General features: G+C 38.1%; 1 protein-coding gene across 2 annotated transcripts in view; it reads right to left on the minus strand.

Moving 5' to 3' along the window:
- mettl15 (methyltransferase 15, mitochondrial 12S rRNA N4-cytidine) overlaps nt 1-20,942 on the minus strand; it is a 47,013-nt gene that overhangs the window by 16,825 nt on the left and 9,246 nt on the right. For both annotated transcript variants that reach the window (XM_023424406.2, XM_023424405.2), the window contains exon 3: nt 3,950-4,086. In XM_023424406.2, the coding sequence (XP_023280174.1) occupies nt 3,950-4,086 (137 nt within the window). The remainder of the gene's footprint in view (nt 1-3,949; nt 4,087-20,942) is intronic.

Consider the following 20,942-nt stretch of genomic DNA (forward strand, 5'->3'; position numbering starts at 1 on the left):
TTTCCTGTCACTCTCCACTGTGCTGTCCATTAAAGGCATAAAAGCCCAAAAAAATATACTTTAAAAAAAGAAACTGATGAACAAATTTGTCGCGTCTTTGAATCAAGTTGCAGGAAATTTGCGTGTAATTGTGTCTTGGCATTCCACTTTGTGTGTCGTTGTGCCGCCTCTAAATTTCCCTTGCATCCTGTCGTAACACACTGTAAGAGATCTTTTAAATCATGTTCAAGATATTTTCATGTTTGTTCTACAAATTAGCACAATTCAGTAATCCATGAAGATAACAAAAAATTACAACACTTCTGTCATATTGTGCTAAATCTGTCTATATTTCCTTAATTTGTATATAGGTTTTCTTTTTCAATAGGCACTCTTATGCACTCTGACAATGACAAAAAAAATGATCTGTTGTTCTGCAGTACCCTGCAAAAGGCAGGATATCTAACAATGATTAAATTGTGGCTATTTAATGGTGCACAAAATTTCCAACAGTCTTTTTGAAACTAAAGGCTCCTTTGAACCTGCCAAAGCACTTTACAAATTAAATTATAAGGTGTTATGAACACACTAATTTACAGTCTGGGTGTCCTCATAAGACAATTAAGACATTTTGACAAAAAATGCAAAGCACCAGCTCACTTACTGGAAATTCTTGGAGCTTTCAACCATAATCCAAAGATTGTTTTGTCAATATTTTCATATATTTTTGCACAAAACATAATATTCATCTACACCTTAGTATTTCCTCACAAACCATTCCCTCACTAAATATGTCCTTGAATTCACTTGTTCTTGTCCATCTGGAATAGGAGTACACTCAGTGAGGACATCAAGAACCTTCACAGTAGCCTCAGTTTGAGTGCATGCTCATTCAACACGATGCTGCCTCTTCACATATCAGGCCTGAAATATTCCCATGTGTTGACCTGCTCAGTTCCTTTACCTGCGTCACTGAAGCCTAAGACAAGATGCTGATTGATTGCTTTCAGCAGGGGAGCAGTGATGAAAATATCTACAGTCCAGTGAAGAAAAAAAAGAAAAAAAGAAAGAGGCTACAAACACAGAACAAACACACACAGGCTCGTCTTTATAATGCATTTGGTTCAAAATTAAAATTTGCGCTACCTCAGTTGACCTAAGACAGGTTATAAAAAACTCCCTGTTACTTATTTATTTACTATTAAAGCTACAGGAAAATTGTGAATTCATAACTAAATGGCTGCTTTCTCATTGGTGGCCTTGCCACCTAGAAAAGTCATCGATAACTGTTAAATGCTTCCCTGCTGTTTCTCCACCTGAATTTTATCTTCATTTCCTGGTTCAAAACCTTGTTTCCGAACAGTTAGGAAATGTTGTGCCACAGATGAGGAACGTTTCTAAATATGGAAATCGACACTTCCCTGGATGTTGTCTATTATGTGTGATTGATTGATTGAGGTTATTAATCAGCTGGTTAGAACTGACAGACTGGTTGTCTTGTGTGTTGTACTGAACAATAGAAGCAAGTATGCGTAACAATAGGAATAATAATAAGAAAAATAATGATAATGATGATAATGATAATAAATAATTGTGAATTGATATTATGATTATTATAATGTGATTATTGCCTACTTATATTTTTCTAGCTGTAGTGGTATTGTTAAACAGCTTTTTGATATTGCTAAAATAATATCGTCTTCCTCTCACTGCCACACACATACAGTGAAAAACACAGACCTTGTTTGGCCCTTCATGGGGTAGTTGTGTTGATGCAAGTAACAGTCGACTCCTCTCGCACTTTTACTACTTGTATGTCATCGTCCAAGTTTTGCCCTTGCAACTTTAGCCACACAGATTTCTTTTCATGGGGTACCCTGTGGTCATACGTGGCCTTTTTTAAACAGTCAAGTAAATAGACCATAGAAATGTATTTGAATAGGTTACCCAGGTGTATTACTTTCAGATACATTTCTTTGTTTGTTGTTTTGTTTGTGTTGTGTCCACCCAAGGTTAGAAGCTCACTCTCTGTTCTTTGAAAAACACATTGTAAATAAATACCACAGTCAGTAACTACCAGCGTGGTGTTTTGGTGGCTCCTTGGGACTTGGGAAACATTGGGTTGTTCTCATGTTGTGCCTCGGTCCCGCCTACACGGGACATAACAGCGGGTTTTAGGCTGCGTTCAAATGAACTTCAGTCCTGCATGACAACACGCAGGCCCCTCAATCATTTGAATAGACCCAGTCTGTTGACGCAGCAGGGGGTACCAACACAGAGCACTCTGGCCGAAACAATGCAGGGTCATCCTGAGAAAAAGTTGAACCATGGTTAACTTTATTTGGCGAGGCACTATGTGTCATATATAGGCAGGAGCACATTCCTGGTGAATTACTTTGTAATATGAACATTGTATTTCCACAGTTTACCTCACTATTGTTGTCCATGAGTATTAGCCTTAGGATAGACAGACTACTATTAAAACACTCTTAAATGAGCCAAATGAAGACAGAGAACGTATGTGTAGAGGTAAATTATAACTTGACTTCATGTGCCAAAATTTTCAGACGCTACTATTCTGATGTGATTGCCAATGTTATTTAATTTGAAACCAATGCAGTCCATAATGCATACAAGCAGCTGATATGATATCTCATATTATATCAGCGTGTGTGACCCCCACATGCACACATGTAAATCCAATGTTTGCCTGACTTGACTTTTCAATAACACTTGGTGCCTTTTCTGATTTATAACATTTATTGTGGGCACAACTGCTGCAGTGCTTCAAGCCTGGGGACGTCATAGCAACAACAAGAATGGTAAAAAAAAAAACAGAGAATAGCAAAGCTCAACATGCAGGAGACAAATCCCATTGAAGACATGAATACGTGAATATGATGTGAATATCATTCAGGGAATGTAGGGTTACTTTTATTAGCTAATGTTTTTAAATATAATGGACACTAAAAGCTAATTCAAATTGTATTGAGATATTGAAACTCAACAGTTTGCACTGAGGTTATAGTTTCCTCCAGACATGGGAGTACAGAGGAGAGAGAAAATCCTCTAACCCTGTTGTGTGGATGCACTGCGTAGGATGCCAGGGTCTTTTACTCAGGCTTCCAATAATATTGGTTAATTGCTAGATTTCTCTAGCTTCTCTCAACTTGCATCACGAGTAGGCGTGGAAGAGTTTATAGCTGGGGTATATTGCTGCTGACAGAATACAGTGTTCTCATTCTCTCTCTCTCTTAATTGTCATTCCCTGCTCACAGGCACATTTCTCTGGCAGATTCCCTTGAGAGAGGTTTCCCCAGAATCTACGTAAAAGGATTCCTTCCCACGCCATGGTCTTAGGAACATCTCATTTTCATCCTCCTGCGCCTTGCTCATGCACACACATACTCCCTCTCACCCTGGCATTGTGTCCTCGTGTCTCCCTGTTCTCTCACGCTCATGTTTTCTTTTTTTTTCTCTCTCTCTTTCTCTCCACTTTTTAACTTCTCTGGGCTTCTCTCTACTTCCCGCCCCCCCCCTCACGTCTTATAGATCCTCCGTGGGAGGCAGCATCTCCCTCACACTGCAGGCGTGGGCCCTTACTCTGACAAATGACATGCAGAGCCCACCAGCTTTGCGTGGGGGGAGAAAAGCTTTAAGTTAAGAAGGAGGAATGGATTTGATTGGACGGCGAAACTCAGGGGCTGTATCTTGGCGAGCAGTATTTGATCGGGCTCAGGCAAGAAGTGAGAAACACAGGGAGAAGTGCAATACTATATCACACCTTCAGTATGTTTTAAGACATAATGACCACAAACACAACACTGCTCAAAATGGTCAAGCTGTCAACTGTGACAATAAAAACTTATGGTTAAACATTAACCATGATATAGAATAAACATTTGTCTAGACGGATTGTAGCTTTAAATTGTGTTTTGGTTTAGATGATCTTTTTCAATAAATCACTTACGAGTGGTCCTTGGCTAACCGCTCGGCCAGAGAAATTGCTGTAGGATCTCGGTCTAAGGCCAGGACTGTAACTTCAGGAACCATATTCAGTATCGCCTTGGTATGACCACCACCTCCAAATGTCATGTCCAGGACCACCTACATGCGAGAAAGCAAGAAAACAACACGTTTGTCTCACAACAGAACTATACATGATTCATCATCATCATATCATCAGAATGTCTGTTCTTCATTTGACAAGTCTGACAAGCGTCATTTTAAAATCACTTTTTTTTTTTCAATCTGAAAAAGCTGAAATTAATTTAAAACTGCGGATAGGCTAATACGTTTAAGGTAGACTTCGTCCTTATAAACTGAACTGATAGAGAAGGTTGTCTTTGTACTTGAAGAATGGAAGTGTAATGCTCATAATTCAAGAATAAATGTTGTTTGATTTCAGTTTTCCTTCCAAGGTGCCTTGCCAATTGTTTCTAAGCTAAAACTATGAAACATGAAATTCATATCTGGAGTGATAATAAAACAGATTTTTTAGCTCACTATACAATGTAAATTTTTAATCAACATATTATATATATGGCTTGAAATCCTGCATGAAAGGAAAACATTAAGGTTAAAAATCCTCTACAAGTTCTTTTTATATTGTCATTTTCTGCCCTTCGCATTTGAAAAGGCTGTGACAGATTGAACATTTATTGTGGGAACATTTCATATGGAAAAATCCACTAAAACCAGGTGACAGGGCATTTGTTTAATCATACCTTAAGTTACCTATGATGTCTTGCAAGTTCTGGCCAATGTCGACTATTTTCTTTGACTTATTTTGAAGTCCCACAGCAGTGTTCCTATATGCCAACTAAACCATCATTTATTCTCCCCTTCAGTAACCAAAACACCACAGAAATAAAGACTGGGGTCTCAAGATTGACACAGCTTCAACCTTCTCCAAGATTAAACATTTTTTTATTTCAGGATTGATATTTCAAATCAATTGAAGCTGTTGTAGTTAATATTTTTTATTTGAACAGTGAATCAAATGACTATGTGTAATGTGAAAGGTGCCAGTTGTACCCACAGAGAACTGACACCCATGTCTGCAGTTCCTCTCAGCTCTACGGAGCATTTTAACCTCTTCAGCTCATTGTTTTGGTTTTATGGCCAACGACTTTGCTGATCTTTGGTTGACTCCGTTTTCATAACTCTAATTTGATTATAATTCAATCTGGACTTAGGTATTAATCTCAACCTTTCCTACAAATTAAAACTTTCATGCTGATATTGCAATGTGTTACTCTGATCAATTATGTCAAAGTGATAATTATATGATTGATTAATCGATCACCTACTGAGCTGAATCTACAGATCCGGATGACTCTCATCTCATGATCAATTTAATTGTGAATTCATGCTCTAAACAGTTAAATCACTCAGTTTTAGTGGAGGTGCTCTTCATTTCAAGTGGAGCGTGAAACCATTATAATATGCTGCCTGTAAACTATCATACGCTATCTGTCAACTCTTATGCTTTCGGAGGGACACACTCATTTTCACCTAAAAATGCCACAAACAAAAAAAAGTAGCAAGTCTTTGATAAAATATGCAGTGAATCAGAAAGTGTGTCCAAACCTTTGACTGGTGCTGTGTGTGTATATGTCATATATATATATATATACATAAACACATTCATACATATATACTGTATATATACACACACATCATATATATGCATGTATAGCTAGCTAGGTATTCATGTACCTTACAAAGCCTTCCCTTATACTGTCAACCAGAAAGACAAGTATTAGACAAGCAGTGTATGAAAATGCGCCTAATCACCTTATTTTTTCATTATTAAAAAGTCCTGTCTTGTCTTGTAGTCTTCTAAAAATACAACTATAACACACACTGTGACACCGTGATAACAATGGTACTACTAACTGTGCCAATAACCCATCCTCTCAGTCTGAAAAATAAAAGATAAAATGTAAGGTGCCGTGGGAGAGCTGTTAGGTCAGAAAGATAAAAACAAATAATCTATGAATCTAAGAATCTAATGAATTTCCATATGAAAAATAACAATGTTTCTGCACTGCTGGTCCTTTCATGTGGTTGTGGTTTTGATGGTGGATGTTTCTGCATTTGGCTAAAGTGACTTTGGACAAGCACTGTGAGCGTCATATTTTTCAAAACGGAAATTAAAAGGTAATTATATAATTGGACAATATTTGCTTTTTACTTCCTTATTGAGAAAACTGTGAGCGTTATGAGCCATTGATTGCTCCAGAAAACATTTTGTTAATATATCCTAAAACAAATGTAACAATGCCATTGGATATCTCCTCAAGTAACTTTTTTTTTTAAAAATGTGTAAGTATCTACATCAGGATATTCTCATATGTGCATGTCAGTGTTACAGTGTGCAAGCACTTAGCTGTGAAACACAATTTATTAATCATATCATGAGGGGCAAGGAGTGGAAAATGTTTTATCAAGGAAATGTCAATGTTAGTCAGGTAGCTGTTAACTCAGCTGTATCCATGGCATAAGACTTGCAAAGCAGAAAACATCTCTTGTCCAGACATTTTTCCTTTTATATTTCTTGACTGCCACTGCTACAAAAAAAAAAAAAAAAAAAAAAAAAAAAAATCCCAGCCCTGCACTGACTGAACAGTCTGAGATTGTTTGAATAACTGGCTGGATCATGCTTTACTTTTTATTTTTTATATTTCTGCTCTGTGATTTATTATAATGTCAGCAAATGGTAGGGAACAGATGTAAAATGACACAAAAGGAAATGCCAGCTATTCCCCACAAAAACATTAAACCTGTCGATCGATAGTGACGTTGAAGGTGGGGTGTGTGCGTGCATGTGTGAGGGAAGAAGTGATCAATGGCGGTTCCCTCTCCTTTCCAGCGCACAGCAGCAGATGGGGAGGGGGTGTGGGCTAGTGGGATGAGTCACACGCATAATGAACTTGCCTGTTGTGCTATTCAATACAAAAAAGGAAAACGAAAACACAAACACAAACAACAAAGTAGGCTGGCTTTTATTGAAACAGTCGACACAAGCAACCAGGAGACAAACTGGTCCTCTACTGGAGTGTGCGACACTTGTCACAACAATCTTTTGTCACATCTTGAGGAAGCTTTGGCTAAAAGAACAAAGGTAAAGCCTATTTATTGCTCTGGTGCAAATGACAGCACAGGCTGCAAGCAGATGCTCAATATTCTTAGAGGTGGTTGGTTAGAAATATAAATATTGTATATTTATTCACATTTGTATCACTGCTGCACTGAGCACAGTCACTATCCATCTGTATGACGTTTAAAACTAGTTCCACCCCTTTCACTCACTCACACACACATACACACACCAGATAAACTAAGCTAAAAATTAAGTGCATGCAACCCAAAATTGAGAATTGGTGTTTGTGTTTACAAGGTCATTTATAAGGTAAATTGAAAATCTAGTTCTCTCACCCTGAGGGAAAACAAGCTTCTTCAAAAGCTTTGAATGCTGCGGTGAAAATCTTTCCTCTTTTTCAAAAAGCCTGCTACTTCTGCCACCAGATGGACAAAACAACTTCTTGAAAAGATTTTGTGATAATGGGTTTGGCATTTGCGATGATGATTGACACCAAACTTGGGAGTGAGTCATTCACATTGATATTTCATACAGAGGGGTGATAGCGAGGCTCTCACCTAGACCAGGCCTTCCCAGAGAAAGCAGCAGACTGGAATTAAGCCAGAACGCAACGTGGGTCATCTCAGTCTCTTAATGCAGAGATGATACTTAAAATAAAAGTAATTACTGTAGTCTTATGTTTTGTACTCTGTTTAGAGTGTGTAATATCTGCCTTTCCCAGCAGAGGGAATAGGAGAGTTAGGAGTGGTCCAAGTGGTGCAGTCCAACAGTGAAGCTGCAAGGTGCTATAATGCAGGACACTTCAGCACTCACCCAACAGCATTCTTAATGAGAGCTTTTCTTCCTTAAAGGAAAAAGGTAAATACATTATAGAATCTCATTTGATATGCTACATCAAAAACATGGGTAAGAGCATCTGTTTAGAAAGATTTCACAAACATGTATGATGTGGGACAAGCATAATTTTTGCATGAATGAGATTTTGCAAACATAATACAGCTCATATAACAGTAAATAATATCCTGGCCATATGGAAAAAGAGGCCTCATCTCAAGTCTTCTTATGGTTGAATTTATTAGGAAAAGGGGAACAGGAACCTGAGTGAAGTCTGAGTACTCACCTAAATCCTACTTGTGACTCCCCAGCCCAGGTCAGTTACAGTGGGGGATCTAAAATGTCATTGAGGGGAGTTTTTACAGATCTTGTTACACTAACACACAGACCATTAGGGAGACAGATACACAGGTACAGGATCGCTTTTCTTGTCGCGTCCGTTGCCATGGCAAGAGTGGAGGTAACCGGTTTGCATTTCTTTCTCTGTCACACAAAGTTCATGGCGAGATACAAGTGCGCACGAATTTGGCAGTTTAACAGCATGAGAGCCTGTTATGAACAGATGAAGGTGGAGGTTGTGATTATGGGAATGACATGTTTTATCGACTGCAGAGAGTAGTGAAGTGTGTACACACGTGGCCATCGCCTTTGTGGATTTGGCTGTGGATATGAAATCTCACACTTAAAACTGCTGCTATGCTCAAATTATATTATTATTTCATGATTATCTTACAATACATGTACTTTTTCCCCAACAAGCTTATGCCTGAACCACCTTATTACACCTTTGGTCTGTTTCTCTACATCTTTACATTAAAAAGGGTGTAAATGAGTTTCTCCTCTCTCTACTTTATTTAAACAAATGTAATAGGTGTGTGCATTGGTCCTGCAGATAGAAGGTGGAGGTGGGGGTGCACGAAACAGATGGCCAGTGAGAGCAGACAAACTCAAAAGGCATGAAAGCTTCCCGCAATTACTCTGTCAAGAGATTATGTTGATGGTGATCAGTGATGTCTGAGATGCACGCAGCCTAAATATAAAGTGTACTAAACACACTACCTGTGTGTCTGAGAGCAAGAGAGAGTGAGTGAATAAGTGAGTGAACAAGTGATACAGGAGCACAAAAATGTTGACAAAACTCTTTGCCAGAGGGCACCTTCCAAATGCCTCTCTGTATGTTAAACTAATCTCTCTTTTGTCAAAGGAATGCTGCAGAGTTACGACAAATACTTTCATTCCTCATCTATTCAGTGCTGTTTGCACTCTTTTGGCACGAGTTTGAATAAAGGCACTTGAGGAGGTATTTGGCCTAGGTTGGACAAGACACGTCTACACGCGTAACAACAGCATTCACTCATTTGCCTCCAAAAACACCCGTCTGAAGTATGTCTGATGTAGGTCATTTCTACTTCTCCTAGAAGATGAATGCGTACCAATCAGGAAAAGTTTTTTTCCTCAGACTTGCTTTTAGGATTTAGGGTTTAAAAACTGATACAATGAGACTAAAAACTCCAACCACAGAAAAGCATGTGGCTGTACGTATGCAATGTCCATTCGTCTGTCAGCCAGTCCCCTCTGTCCTCCTGTTGGTCCAACACTTTGGACCGCAGTTGGTCATGAATGGATAATTGCCATGAAATTTGGTGCTGATATTCATGCTCCCCAAGGGACAAATTCTAAATTTGGTCAATGTTATCTTGCAGGTGACATATGATTAAAAGTGTGCTGGTGCTAAGCAAAAAGAAAGTCAGGTGAAAAATCAAAAGAGCTGGCAGAAGATAAATATCAATTTCCTCAATTGTTTTGAAATATTTTGAGGTTAGGATTATTTTTTTACTCATTTGAATATAGTCATGAGTCAGAGCTACACATATAAGGCTGTAATATATATATGATTTATCACACTTGTTGCATGTCCTCATGGCTCTTAAGAAACTATCTGCCGCTTTTAAAGGGGTTGAGGGGCAATGATCTGATTAAATGCCATTGAAACCTGACTTAAGTCATCCTACAAGTTATGTAGTTATTGAACTTTTTGTGTCTTTTTTTTTTTTTTAAAACTCCTTTTTAAGATGTTGCCTATTGCACATTTAATGAGATTAGAGGAAAAAGATCATTGCTATGTTTATGTATGTTTTTTATCACTGTCAGTCACTGCACTGTTACCTGCACTGCACTGATTCACTCTGTTTGTTTTGCCAGAAACACACCTGGTAACATGTGCTCACAGGTATAACAAGGCTGACAAAGGTTAACGCTTCTGGAGATCAAACAAAATCAAATTGGGGCATGATGCTACATACAGGGCTACTATATAATCTTACTGACCTGTTCACACATGTTTCTGAGAAGTTCCCACTTAACTATTGCAATTAATGATTCATTCAACAAGAACATACAAGACCCAAAAGGATGTCTTAAAATTTCTTATTTTGTCCTGCCAATTTTTTTTAACTATTGAGCTCTGAATAAAATGCAACAGTTAGAACTAATAATAATAATTAAAAAAAAAAAATCACATGAGACCGTCATAGCTTTCACCATTTCATTTTTGATTAATCAGCGCTAATCTCAATCTGATCAATCACAAAACACTGCTGTCATGATTTCGTAAAGGAAGCAACAGCAAGCTGCAACTGCAAGTCGAGCATCTTCCCCTGAGGAAAAAGTGACTTGGAAAGAAAGCAGCTGAAGAGTCAGAGACTAACAGAGAAGAGTAAATGTGTATCACTTACTGCATAGCCATATCCGTTGGGACAGTGTATACAGTATGCTGCAAAAAACAGCATCACTGAGTAATGCCCAGTATTAAAGTTTTGATGTACATAACTTCTAAAAAAAATAAAAAATAAAAATCTTCAACTGTGAAATGCTGGAGTTTCCTCACTGGCTTTCATTGTTGGTAAATTTGTTGTTGGAGTCACAGATACTGACTAGCCAGTCTTGGTTATACTTTTTAGCCAGTGATTTGTCCTTTTTTGTAGAGACATCCCTTTTGGATTGGCTGCAACAGAACATAGGCTATTGGTCTACAGATGTGTGGAGTTCTCAGTGTAGCAATAACTATCTAAACAATTTCAGGAAGCCGGAGAGTCTGTTTGTCATGGTGTGTCCTCACACCATATATAGCAAATTTCAGGCACAATCTGGGCTGTTATGAAACACACAGGCAAGGATAAGTGGATAAGTTCCTCCTGGTGTAACCCTTGCTTTAAAGTAATAAGATGTAACTTTTCCATATGAAAATGTCTAAAAATGACTAGACCTATGTTATATATTTTTTGAGTTGTATACTTACATTAACAGAAATGGTTCCAGCAATTCTGAAACCTAGAGAAATGCGTGATTTTAATCATGGTAAAGGTCCATTTCTTAATATTTGCTTCTGGTTGCCTGCCAGAGGCTCAAAACTTCTAATACAGTTTTAAGCCACTTTTTTAAGATACACTTTTTACACCATGGTCTTTTTCAACTTTAACCGAATTAAGGATTTTAGTCATCGGACGTCTGGATCTTAAGTTATCAGAGAAAAAGGCCATGCAAATGTTAGACAGCTCAGCTCCCAGCCCCTCCGAGATGTCCCATGTCCGTAGTGTGTCGGTCAATCACTGATATTTAAAGTGAAACTGCTTTATTCGTTTACCAGTTTTAAAACCATGGTCCGTTTGTTATGGAGAAGAGGATCCTCTCCAAATCATAAGGTCCGGGGAAACAATCGAGACAAATGTAAGCAGCCTCAGTTCCCAGCCCTTTCCTGATGTTCCATGTCAGCACCGGTGAAATACTGACTTTTAATGTGAAACTGCAGACAGACAGAAATGGTGGTGAAGATAAAAACTCCTATGATCCCTCGCTACCTCACGATGTAACCAAACGGTGTGTTTTGTTATTGTTTTTACTGAGAGACCCCTAGCAGCATAACTTTCATACTGGCATAGAAATTCAGGAAAGATTCATAAAGATTCAGCTTACTAACTGTATCTGAGGAAACAAATAAATCAATAGTGTAAAAAAAGTGCATAAGTAAAATATAGTTTAGGTCTACATAGACTGCACCAAGTACCTATGGTATGTCATATGTCAACTGCTTTTTTACAGTTCCTGCATGGTTATAAGACAAAGCACACAGTGCGATTGTAAACACCTGCATGTTGGATATCAAACAGGACAAAACACAATGTAAAGCATAACATAACATTTCCTGCTATACAAAAATTACAGGGGCAGAGGTAAAGAATGGAGAGATCTCCTCCACTGAGTCTGTTATTTTCCACCAAAAGGCATCTCTAGCAGTACAGGATAAAGGTTGTGTTAGGGTAGAGGAAAGTGTAGCTGGAGGTCTGATGAAGAAGTGAGAAAGAACACAGATCTGTGTAACTAGAAGTCCATGTTTGACAAAAATCCAAGAGAGAAAGAACCGAGAAGTGCAGATACTTCAATAAGACACTTGTACCAACTCACTCCCTGTCAGAAAGCACTGCAATGCAAATTCACAGGCCACCCACAGTTTACCGTTAACAAACACAAACACATTGTCTCTTTATTTACTGTAATAATCATGAATGTTCTACCTGAGTATGAGTGCATGACATGATTATGCTGCATATTTGCTGGTGCATGGGAGGAGGAAAAATAACCAGGAGCTGAAACCGCCATAAACTGAATTTAAATTGACCAGCTGGCAGCAGTGGATGCTTGAACAAAAGGCAAGAAATGCCAAATCTACTCCTTTAAACATCTTGCAAATATGAAAAAAAAATAGAAAAGATGTATTTTAATGGTATTCAAGCAAAGCTAGCTCTCACAGGGAGAAAGTGACATACTTGAGTAGTCGGGAAATCAAACCAATATTTATCATTGAGCCCTACATAACTATTTTTTTTCAATTAGTGCTTCTGTTTTTCCAGCAGGGGCAGGTTAACATCTGTCTGGAGGCTACAGGATGACAATCACTCTAGGGAGAAGTGAAAATGTAAATAATCTGAAAAAATATTATCAATAGATCTTCCAGCTTTCACCTCAGGTGGATCATTTTTACCATTTTGTACGTACTGTAAATGTGCAATGATCGCTGTCCAAGGTGCTGATCCTGGGACAGCGAGGGATGTGGGAGCTGTCAGAGGAGACTCAACATTGTCCCTCAGGTTAGGTAAACTGGTGACAAATTTTTTTTTTTCCTGTAGGTGTGAATACATCATTTTGCGTAGCTCAAACAGGCGGGGCCCTGTGGGAATGAGCACCACAACAGCGCACAACATTGTAGTGGGGTGGCAGCAGTAAACTCAGAGACAAATAGCAGCAAAACATATGAACATCAAACTATGGCTCCAAACGACTAAAGGAAATATGTTTTGTCATGTTGTGGGCGAACTGAACCTTAAATGCTCATCCCTAAACAATACAATAACACAAATACAACTAATTTTACAAAACCTCTAATACCACTGCTAATATTTTTTGCTGTGAATATATAGCAAACATACACTCAGTGGCAACTTTATTAGGTACACCTAACAATATAATGCAATTCGAATCTAATGCAATTCAACAATACTGTTTAATACTAGATCATAGTGAGAGCAGTTTCTAATTTTATTGTCCTTGCCATTTACATATAGGGGAACAGAATATCAGAAACATAAGGTAGTCCAGTACAACACCACCACTGACATTAAGATCCAATGTTAAAACACAATTGTTGGAATACACCACACTGTACATGGTGTATTTCCATGTGAGCCCAATTATATGAACGTCACATGCAGATGCAAACGTACTGGAGAAGTGTTGTCACCTTAAGCAGGTTTTAACAGTTAGCCACATCTTAAAGCCTATGAGTCATATAGTATATGGGTGACGTAATCATTTTTAAACGTTTTGACCTGACAAAGATCCAATGGGAATTTAACTATTTAAATACATTTGTCGCATGTAGTCAGTGGGTAGAAACAGCATTTCTACACCTGAACTACCTGATGGTGTTACTATGGTAGAGTGCTATGGCCAAAATTGTTATCACAACAAATATTTATTATCTTATCTATAATATTATATTATCAGTTGATTACAACAATTATTGTTCTCATTGTAATGTCCAGATGTGAAAACAAGTAAAATATTAGTGGCATAGTAGCGCAATCAGTCAAGAGATTTGAAACCTAAATACTGTATCACCTTATCACTAGTTCGGGTCACAGTCGTTGAAGTAGGGTGCCAAGCTAGAAGACCCAATGACTCCTAATTTAATGGATGGTTGGGTGGTTATTTGTCTTACTAGAATGACTGCATTTAAAACTATTGCTTTTACTCACCCTGTAGCATGGAGGAGGACATGAAGATATACTATGCCCCTTGAGTTTTTCCTAGATGCTACCAGTGCCATTAAAAACAACAGTCCCTGCCGAGCACCGTCCTTTACATGATGTGTTGCTCAGTTTTGGACTGATCTTAAATGCTTCATGTACAGATGCTGATATATGAAGCTTCATGTAATACTGTAATGTAATCTCCCCTCACTCTACTCACCTCAAATCAAACACCATAACGTCCTCAACCCCCTCACATATCCTTCCTTCCTTTAAATACTCTTTTTTTTCTCACCACCACTTTCACATAATTCATACCAGCTCTGCCTTTGCTCTACGGTTACATTTGTTATGTTTTTCAATAAAAATCTGACTGCAAAGAGGAAAACCCCAGTCCCCGTCCTCCTCTACATAAAGCTCATAAAGTCCATGTCAAGCATCCACCCACTCCAAGGAGTCCTGAGACTGGCTCTTACACCATGGTGGTGCTGAGGAGATCCCTGGAGTAACAGGGATAGCAGGCACTTGTATCTTCTCTGAAACTATAAGCCAATAACTCAATATTTACTGTACGTGGGCAATCCAAGACAACGATTAGTCTTTCTACCATATTTTATAGGCTGCTTGCATTCTGAAAAAGTAATCTAAAAGTAACTGAATTTAAAAAAAGAAGTTAATTTAGCTGCTCAGAGATCTGTTTTGATGAATTATTAGACTTCTTTTCTGTCAAAATTAAAACATAGCTCAAGTAGCAACTTTAAAGTCTATTCTGAAACATTACAAAATTTGTTCTTGTGTGTTTAAGTTGAAATTGGGGCCACTGCATGACCAAAACATCATGTATGCAGGGGATTATCATCTGCACTGCAAGGTAATCACATTATCGAGCATCCATCAGTGTACCAAAATGATGTTAATGGCATTTTTATTTACCTTGTGCATTCTAAACCTTTCCAAATAAAGTGATTTACAGGGGAAAGTAAAGCATTGTGGGGATCTGATTTGGAGGCAATGAGTGACAGCTGGGGAAGAACTGATTGGACACCGAAAGAAATGGAAAGGGAGGGACCTCTACTGTGTGCATGAGTCATCACTCTCCACCCCCACCCCCCCAGCCAAACTGTCTGTTTTTGTCTTGCAGGTTGGAGATTTACTGAGCTACATTTTCTCTGCTGGAAAGATTCATTTTCGCATAAAACTGAATGCAGACCGTAATAAGCAAATTATAGTGAGTAACATCATCAGTTAAATCTGCAGGATGAAGAATGAAGAATTACAACAAAAGGTCCGGGGACTGTTAAAAATGACTTTACAGTTAGTGCAAGATATTCTAAATATAATCTTTGTTTAACTATAACAATGTCTGTATTTAATGTTAATGTGTATTATAATAATTTTTACATCAGGAGGGTGCTGAATCTGGCAAAACATAGTTACACTGGATACAATTTAGACATGTTATTATAGCGGCATGTCTGGCTTCAACTATTAACTAACTAAATTAATAATACTGATTTAATACTGAAAAACTTATGAAAAATGACAAATACCTAATCCATAAAACAGATAAATCTGAATACTCAGCATAGTTGCTCCACAATATGCATCCTTATATTGGCAAAGACTACAGCCTCACTTTTGTGCTCTGTAGCTGTGTAAGACAGCGGTTCATGATAATCAAATTAATGTTTCCGTGTATTAAAACATGTCCGGAGGGGACTTTTACGAGTTTTTTGCTGCATGATAAATAAAAGCACATTACAATGAATTTATCCAGAAAAGCGTAATAAGGCAAAATAAAGCATTGCGAAGTTTAGGCAATTATAACTACTAGAATAAAGTAAGATTACTTTCACAGTTAAAAGAAACCAACGAGTTTGGGTAGGTGAGAAGATGCAAACCCTGGTCTCAATTCCTGAAGGAATTCTATATATTGCCCTATAACTCCCTATAACATTTTGCTGCCCTGTACGTCACTTTACCTCTAGCTTTAGCACTGAATGTAAACATAGGCTGTTCAAAGCAGTGTGAACTTCCAATGCTGTCTTTTTTCTTAAGAGGTCTGTCTCGAATGAAAATGGAAACTCCTTTTCAGTTTGGTTGTCTGACCACATATGCTGTTATTTTCACAAGGTTACAAATCATAGTTTTTAAAATACAAAATATAGACTGCTAACTTCCAGTAGGAAACGGCACAAACTGTGACAGAAATGCCAAAAGGCTATTTCTTTGTTTTAACAGGAAACAAGAAATAAGGTCAAATATGATGCGGTGGATCTATTCAAAATGATTACGTGCTTCATTGGTGCCTGCACTGAAAGATTTCTCTTAAGTGTGACATTACTGTCAATACAGTGCGACAAGGAAACAATGCAAACTATATAAAGCCCAAGAGAAAACAGACGTGAAACTGAAGAGAGGGGGTGGAATCATCTAACTATATTCACAAAATGTAAAGAAGCATCAGGAAAGATGGCTTTCTCTCCTGAAGGTGAATTTCATGGTACTAAAGGAAGACAAAAGAAGAACAGGGCCAAGTCCATTAGGGAGTGCAAAGAGGAGCCAACCTAAATGAAGGCCTCGTGGTGGGAGGCATGGTAATAGGGAAAAGACATCTAGAGGCATTTAAGAAGATGCTTCCAGTAGTTTGAAGACTGGGTTGACAATACAATATAAAATAAAAGGAACTAGGGAAAGGGGTGGGGGCAGTGGAGATCTGGGGGGAGGGGGTCGGCTCGGAGTGAAGCGTCGAGTGCAGCGTTATGAGCTGATTTTTGATTAAGTTACCCTGGGCCTTTCCATGACTGGGATTATGATCAGTCCATCAATGTTATTTTACTTACAGTACCTGTTAAAAAGAGGTGGAGGTAGTTTAGAGGCCACAGAGTGCAGCACATGTCAGTGCAGTTAAAGCTACAGAGAAGGCTAGACATACCGTAGTATTGTTTTATATTTTCCTTATTGATTGACTCAATGTCAATGGGTGGCCAAACTCATAGTATTAGTCTATTAATCAGGCAGAATTGCCATTTTGTTTCACTTCATTATCCATTCTGACACTGTGATCATGTTAGCAGTTTTCTGTTTATGAGGGAGAATTATCTTGCCCTAAAGTGATTGATGTCACTTTGAGTCAACACAGAAGCTGTGGTTGCTGGGAACAGATAACAAATGTCTTGTGAATCGAACTAATGTTGATTTGTGTTATTTCTATGGGTATTTTTGTGTGAATCTGTTACTGACTCTGGCACAGAAAGATGATGTTCCCATTCACTCCAACAAATTAAAGATTTGGGCAACAATTCATAGTTCTGCAACCAGGCTATGACAGTATTAATGTTCATTGTTGACCAATGTCAATTGTCTCACAGTCTATATGGTCAAACCAACCAACCAACCAACCACCAACCTACCAACCTACCCTAAGCTTAAGGTGCTGGAACAAAGGTCACACTTTGAGGTGCAATTCAGACAAATGACCATCAGCCAGCTCCATGTTTTCAATCTCTAACATCAGTGTTTTTAGCCTTTGGGGAGTAGTGATCATTCTCAGGAGCCTCAGGTTGCCTGGAGAGTATGTAAGTTGGTGTGAGGGCTGTATGTCAGCATCATGTTGCTGATAGGGTGAGGGTGAAATTTACTACATCTAGCACTGCTGTCAGTGTGCATATATTTTCTTCAGGTACTCATCAGCAAGAGGTGAATGTGTTATGTGAGCCAAAGCACATCTGGACTTTGACCCATTAAGTATAAGGGTGGTATGCTGGCAAGAAGATGAGGCAAGTCTCAAAGGTGTTAATGTGACAATTGATGCAATGGTCCCCAGAAAGACTTTCCCTAAAATGCCTGAGATGGGAGAAGACTGCGCCCACTGTATTCAAGAACCAAGGTACTTAGGAGATTATTTTAAGAATGGTGTTTGCATGCTGAGAGTGTATATAAAATCAACAAGCCCAAGCGGGGTCACTCTAACTGTGGAGGTAGACATGGTGTAGGAACAATGAGCGGGAAGCAAGGAAACTTCTGTTACTTGTTTAGGTCAGTAGTGTCATGTAGTGTCAAGCGGACACACTCTTCCCTGCCAAAGTATTCAAGAAATGGAGTAGGCAAGGAGTGGGAGCACCCCAGCTGAGAACAACAGAACTTCATCTGGATGCTACTGGGAATATAGATAATGTTGGTTACACAGATAAGGTCAGTGCAAATGACTTTTATCAGAAAAGGTCCAACAGCAGTTTCATAAAGATCATTTAGATACAGGAACATATGCTGAGGAGGAGCAGTAAGAAAGCATATATCGCACCTGCTTTAAATTACCTTCAGCTTAAATTGACCTAGTTTTATACTATTTCATCTACATCATCCTATCACCACACATCTTAGTGTTTACAATATGACAGTCTAATGGTAACAATCGTAAGTGTGGCTAGGTTTTACAGTAGAAAGTAGTGATATAGCAAAATGACAGCGCTGTTAAAACACAATTTCATGCAAGAGAGGAAGCATGTCTAACATGACAAACCATTTACTGCAGCAAGGTATAAAAATGCCCAAGTTAATGCTCAGGCATCAACTTCAGCTAGAAACAAGTGTAGAAATATTCACCTTGTACATGGCAATATAATTGCTTTCTTCTCTTTTGCTACTTCACAAAAAAGAAAAACCAAAATATCTGAGCATTTATGATAAATCAAAAGTGTAAATCTGCTGAAAATAAAGGTGTTTTTTGCTTTCAGCTTATATTCATAAGTCTCATACGATGAGACTATGAAGCCATTTGATAAATCCAGAGCCGATCAGAAAAATATTAATAAATTAAAACCATAGTCAGTAAATCTAAATGATACCTAAACCATAACAGTGATAAATAGTAATTGGACTAAATGATAAATGTTTTGTTATATAATTATCATTAATATATTTAAAAGAAACACCACTGAGATAATTCAGTTGGACCTCACGCAAACATCAATTGAAGATGTGTTGCAGGAATGAGTCATCTCAATCCAGCTGTATCTGATTAGCATACGCACTCACACACCAGGAACAAATGTAAATATTGCAATAAAACCTGCTGTAATAGTATCAATTCAGCATCGAGAATAGGTTCCAGTTTATTTTTACTACGTTTAGCAATATTGGATGCATGTGAGCATAGACTTATACAGTTTCAATAATTGTTATTAAATCTACATGCAAATATAGCTCTCAGTAATCGATGTTGTACCAGCACACTTTCCAGTTTACCCCTGTGCCATGCACTGTTATTTGATGTTATGTGGATGCTTCAGATGTAAAAAGGTTTCTCTCTCTCTTGCTCTCTCTCATATTCTCTGTCTCGCTCTGTCACACACACACACACGCACACAAGCACGCAGTCCACATTGTTATGGCAAAGTCAATCAAACATTAATAAAGGGCAACATTTGGGAAATTATTTACTTTTAGAGGAGCATTTATGCTTTATTGGACAATATACTCTACTGTAAGGTGTAAGATACAGCTTTGTAAGCACTGTAGCAAAATTGAATGGTGAGCAAATATAGTTTGGAGGGTGGGAGTGAGATTTACTTTAGCTAAACTATGATACACACCATCTGCTCAGGTAGATGCTCAGGAAAGCTTGCTTTATTTGTTTAAGTTGTTGTTCATGTGACCCTGAAGCTGAAGAATGTGTAAGATGAAAGGGCTAAAACAACTCTACAGGACAGCATGGTGAAGCACCCACAAAGGGGTTGTCTGCTCAGCAAGGCTGAACAATTTGGCGCTCTGTAGACTGAGGCACCCCATTTGGCTAATGAAGTCCCAGACTGTCTTCACACCACACCCCCACCCACCGCTCCACTATGAAATGTTCTACTCATGAAAGTAATGAGGCAGGGAGGGAGAAAGACTCTTCTGGCCACTGATAACCTCAGACTAAACTTGCAACCTTACGAGACAAGGGCCTAATATCTGGCCGTCAATCAGCCCCAGCATCCCTGGCCGGAGTGTTTAATTACAAGGATCAATTATTTACCAGCCTCCTCTTTCACTACTCAGTGCTCCCAAAAAAGGAGTGTAAAGAAAAAAAAGAAAAAACATTGGCAAGACCCAAGAAGAAGTTGTGTTGGAACATTTAGTATAGAGAAAACAGTAAGTTGCTTGTTCCTGATATTACAGATAATATTTATTTTGTGCCTTGTGTATAACACATGAGTTTGTCTGGACTTTTTAAAATATGACTGTACAACAACTTCAATAGGCTTAATATAAATAAAAGTTACTTTAAATCATATTTAACTTTCTACAATTACAATCACATTTTACTCTGATTAGAGAAACTGAAAATAGTAAATAAAAGATTACAGTAAATTCCTGAAATAAAATACATGTTCACTTACAACATGTATGTTCAGTACAAAACTAAAATCAAAATAAATAAAACTTCATTTATAAACTGCTTAACTTAACAATGTTACAAAGTTCTTTAACATCTTCAGGAAGCAACTACTGTGGCTCCTTGTACTTCATATATCTACTCCTAAAGCCATTTCTTGACTTCAGTTGCATGTTACAAACAGCAACTACAAGGCTTTTAACTAATTTGAAGAGACAAGCTCATATTACCCCTTTGCTTGTATTCAAAACAGCGCTTCATCTGGCTGAAGCCGGGAATATAAGTAAGAAAACACAGATAAAGTTAAAAAAAAAGGATATAAATAAGAAAACATCTC

Source organism: Seriola lalandi, unplaced genomic scaffold (assembly GCF_002814215.2).
Source record: "Seriola lalandi dorsalis isolate HSWRI2012SDOR001 ecotype SW California unplaced genomic scaffold, Sedor1 jcf7180002054735, whole genome shotgun sequence".
NCBI lineage: Eukaryota > Metazoa > Chordata > Actinopteri > Carangiformes > Carangidae > Seriola > Seriola lalandi.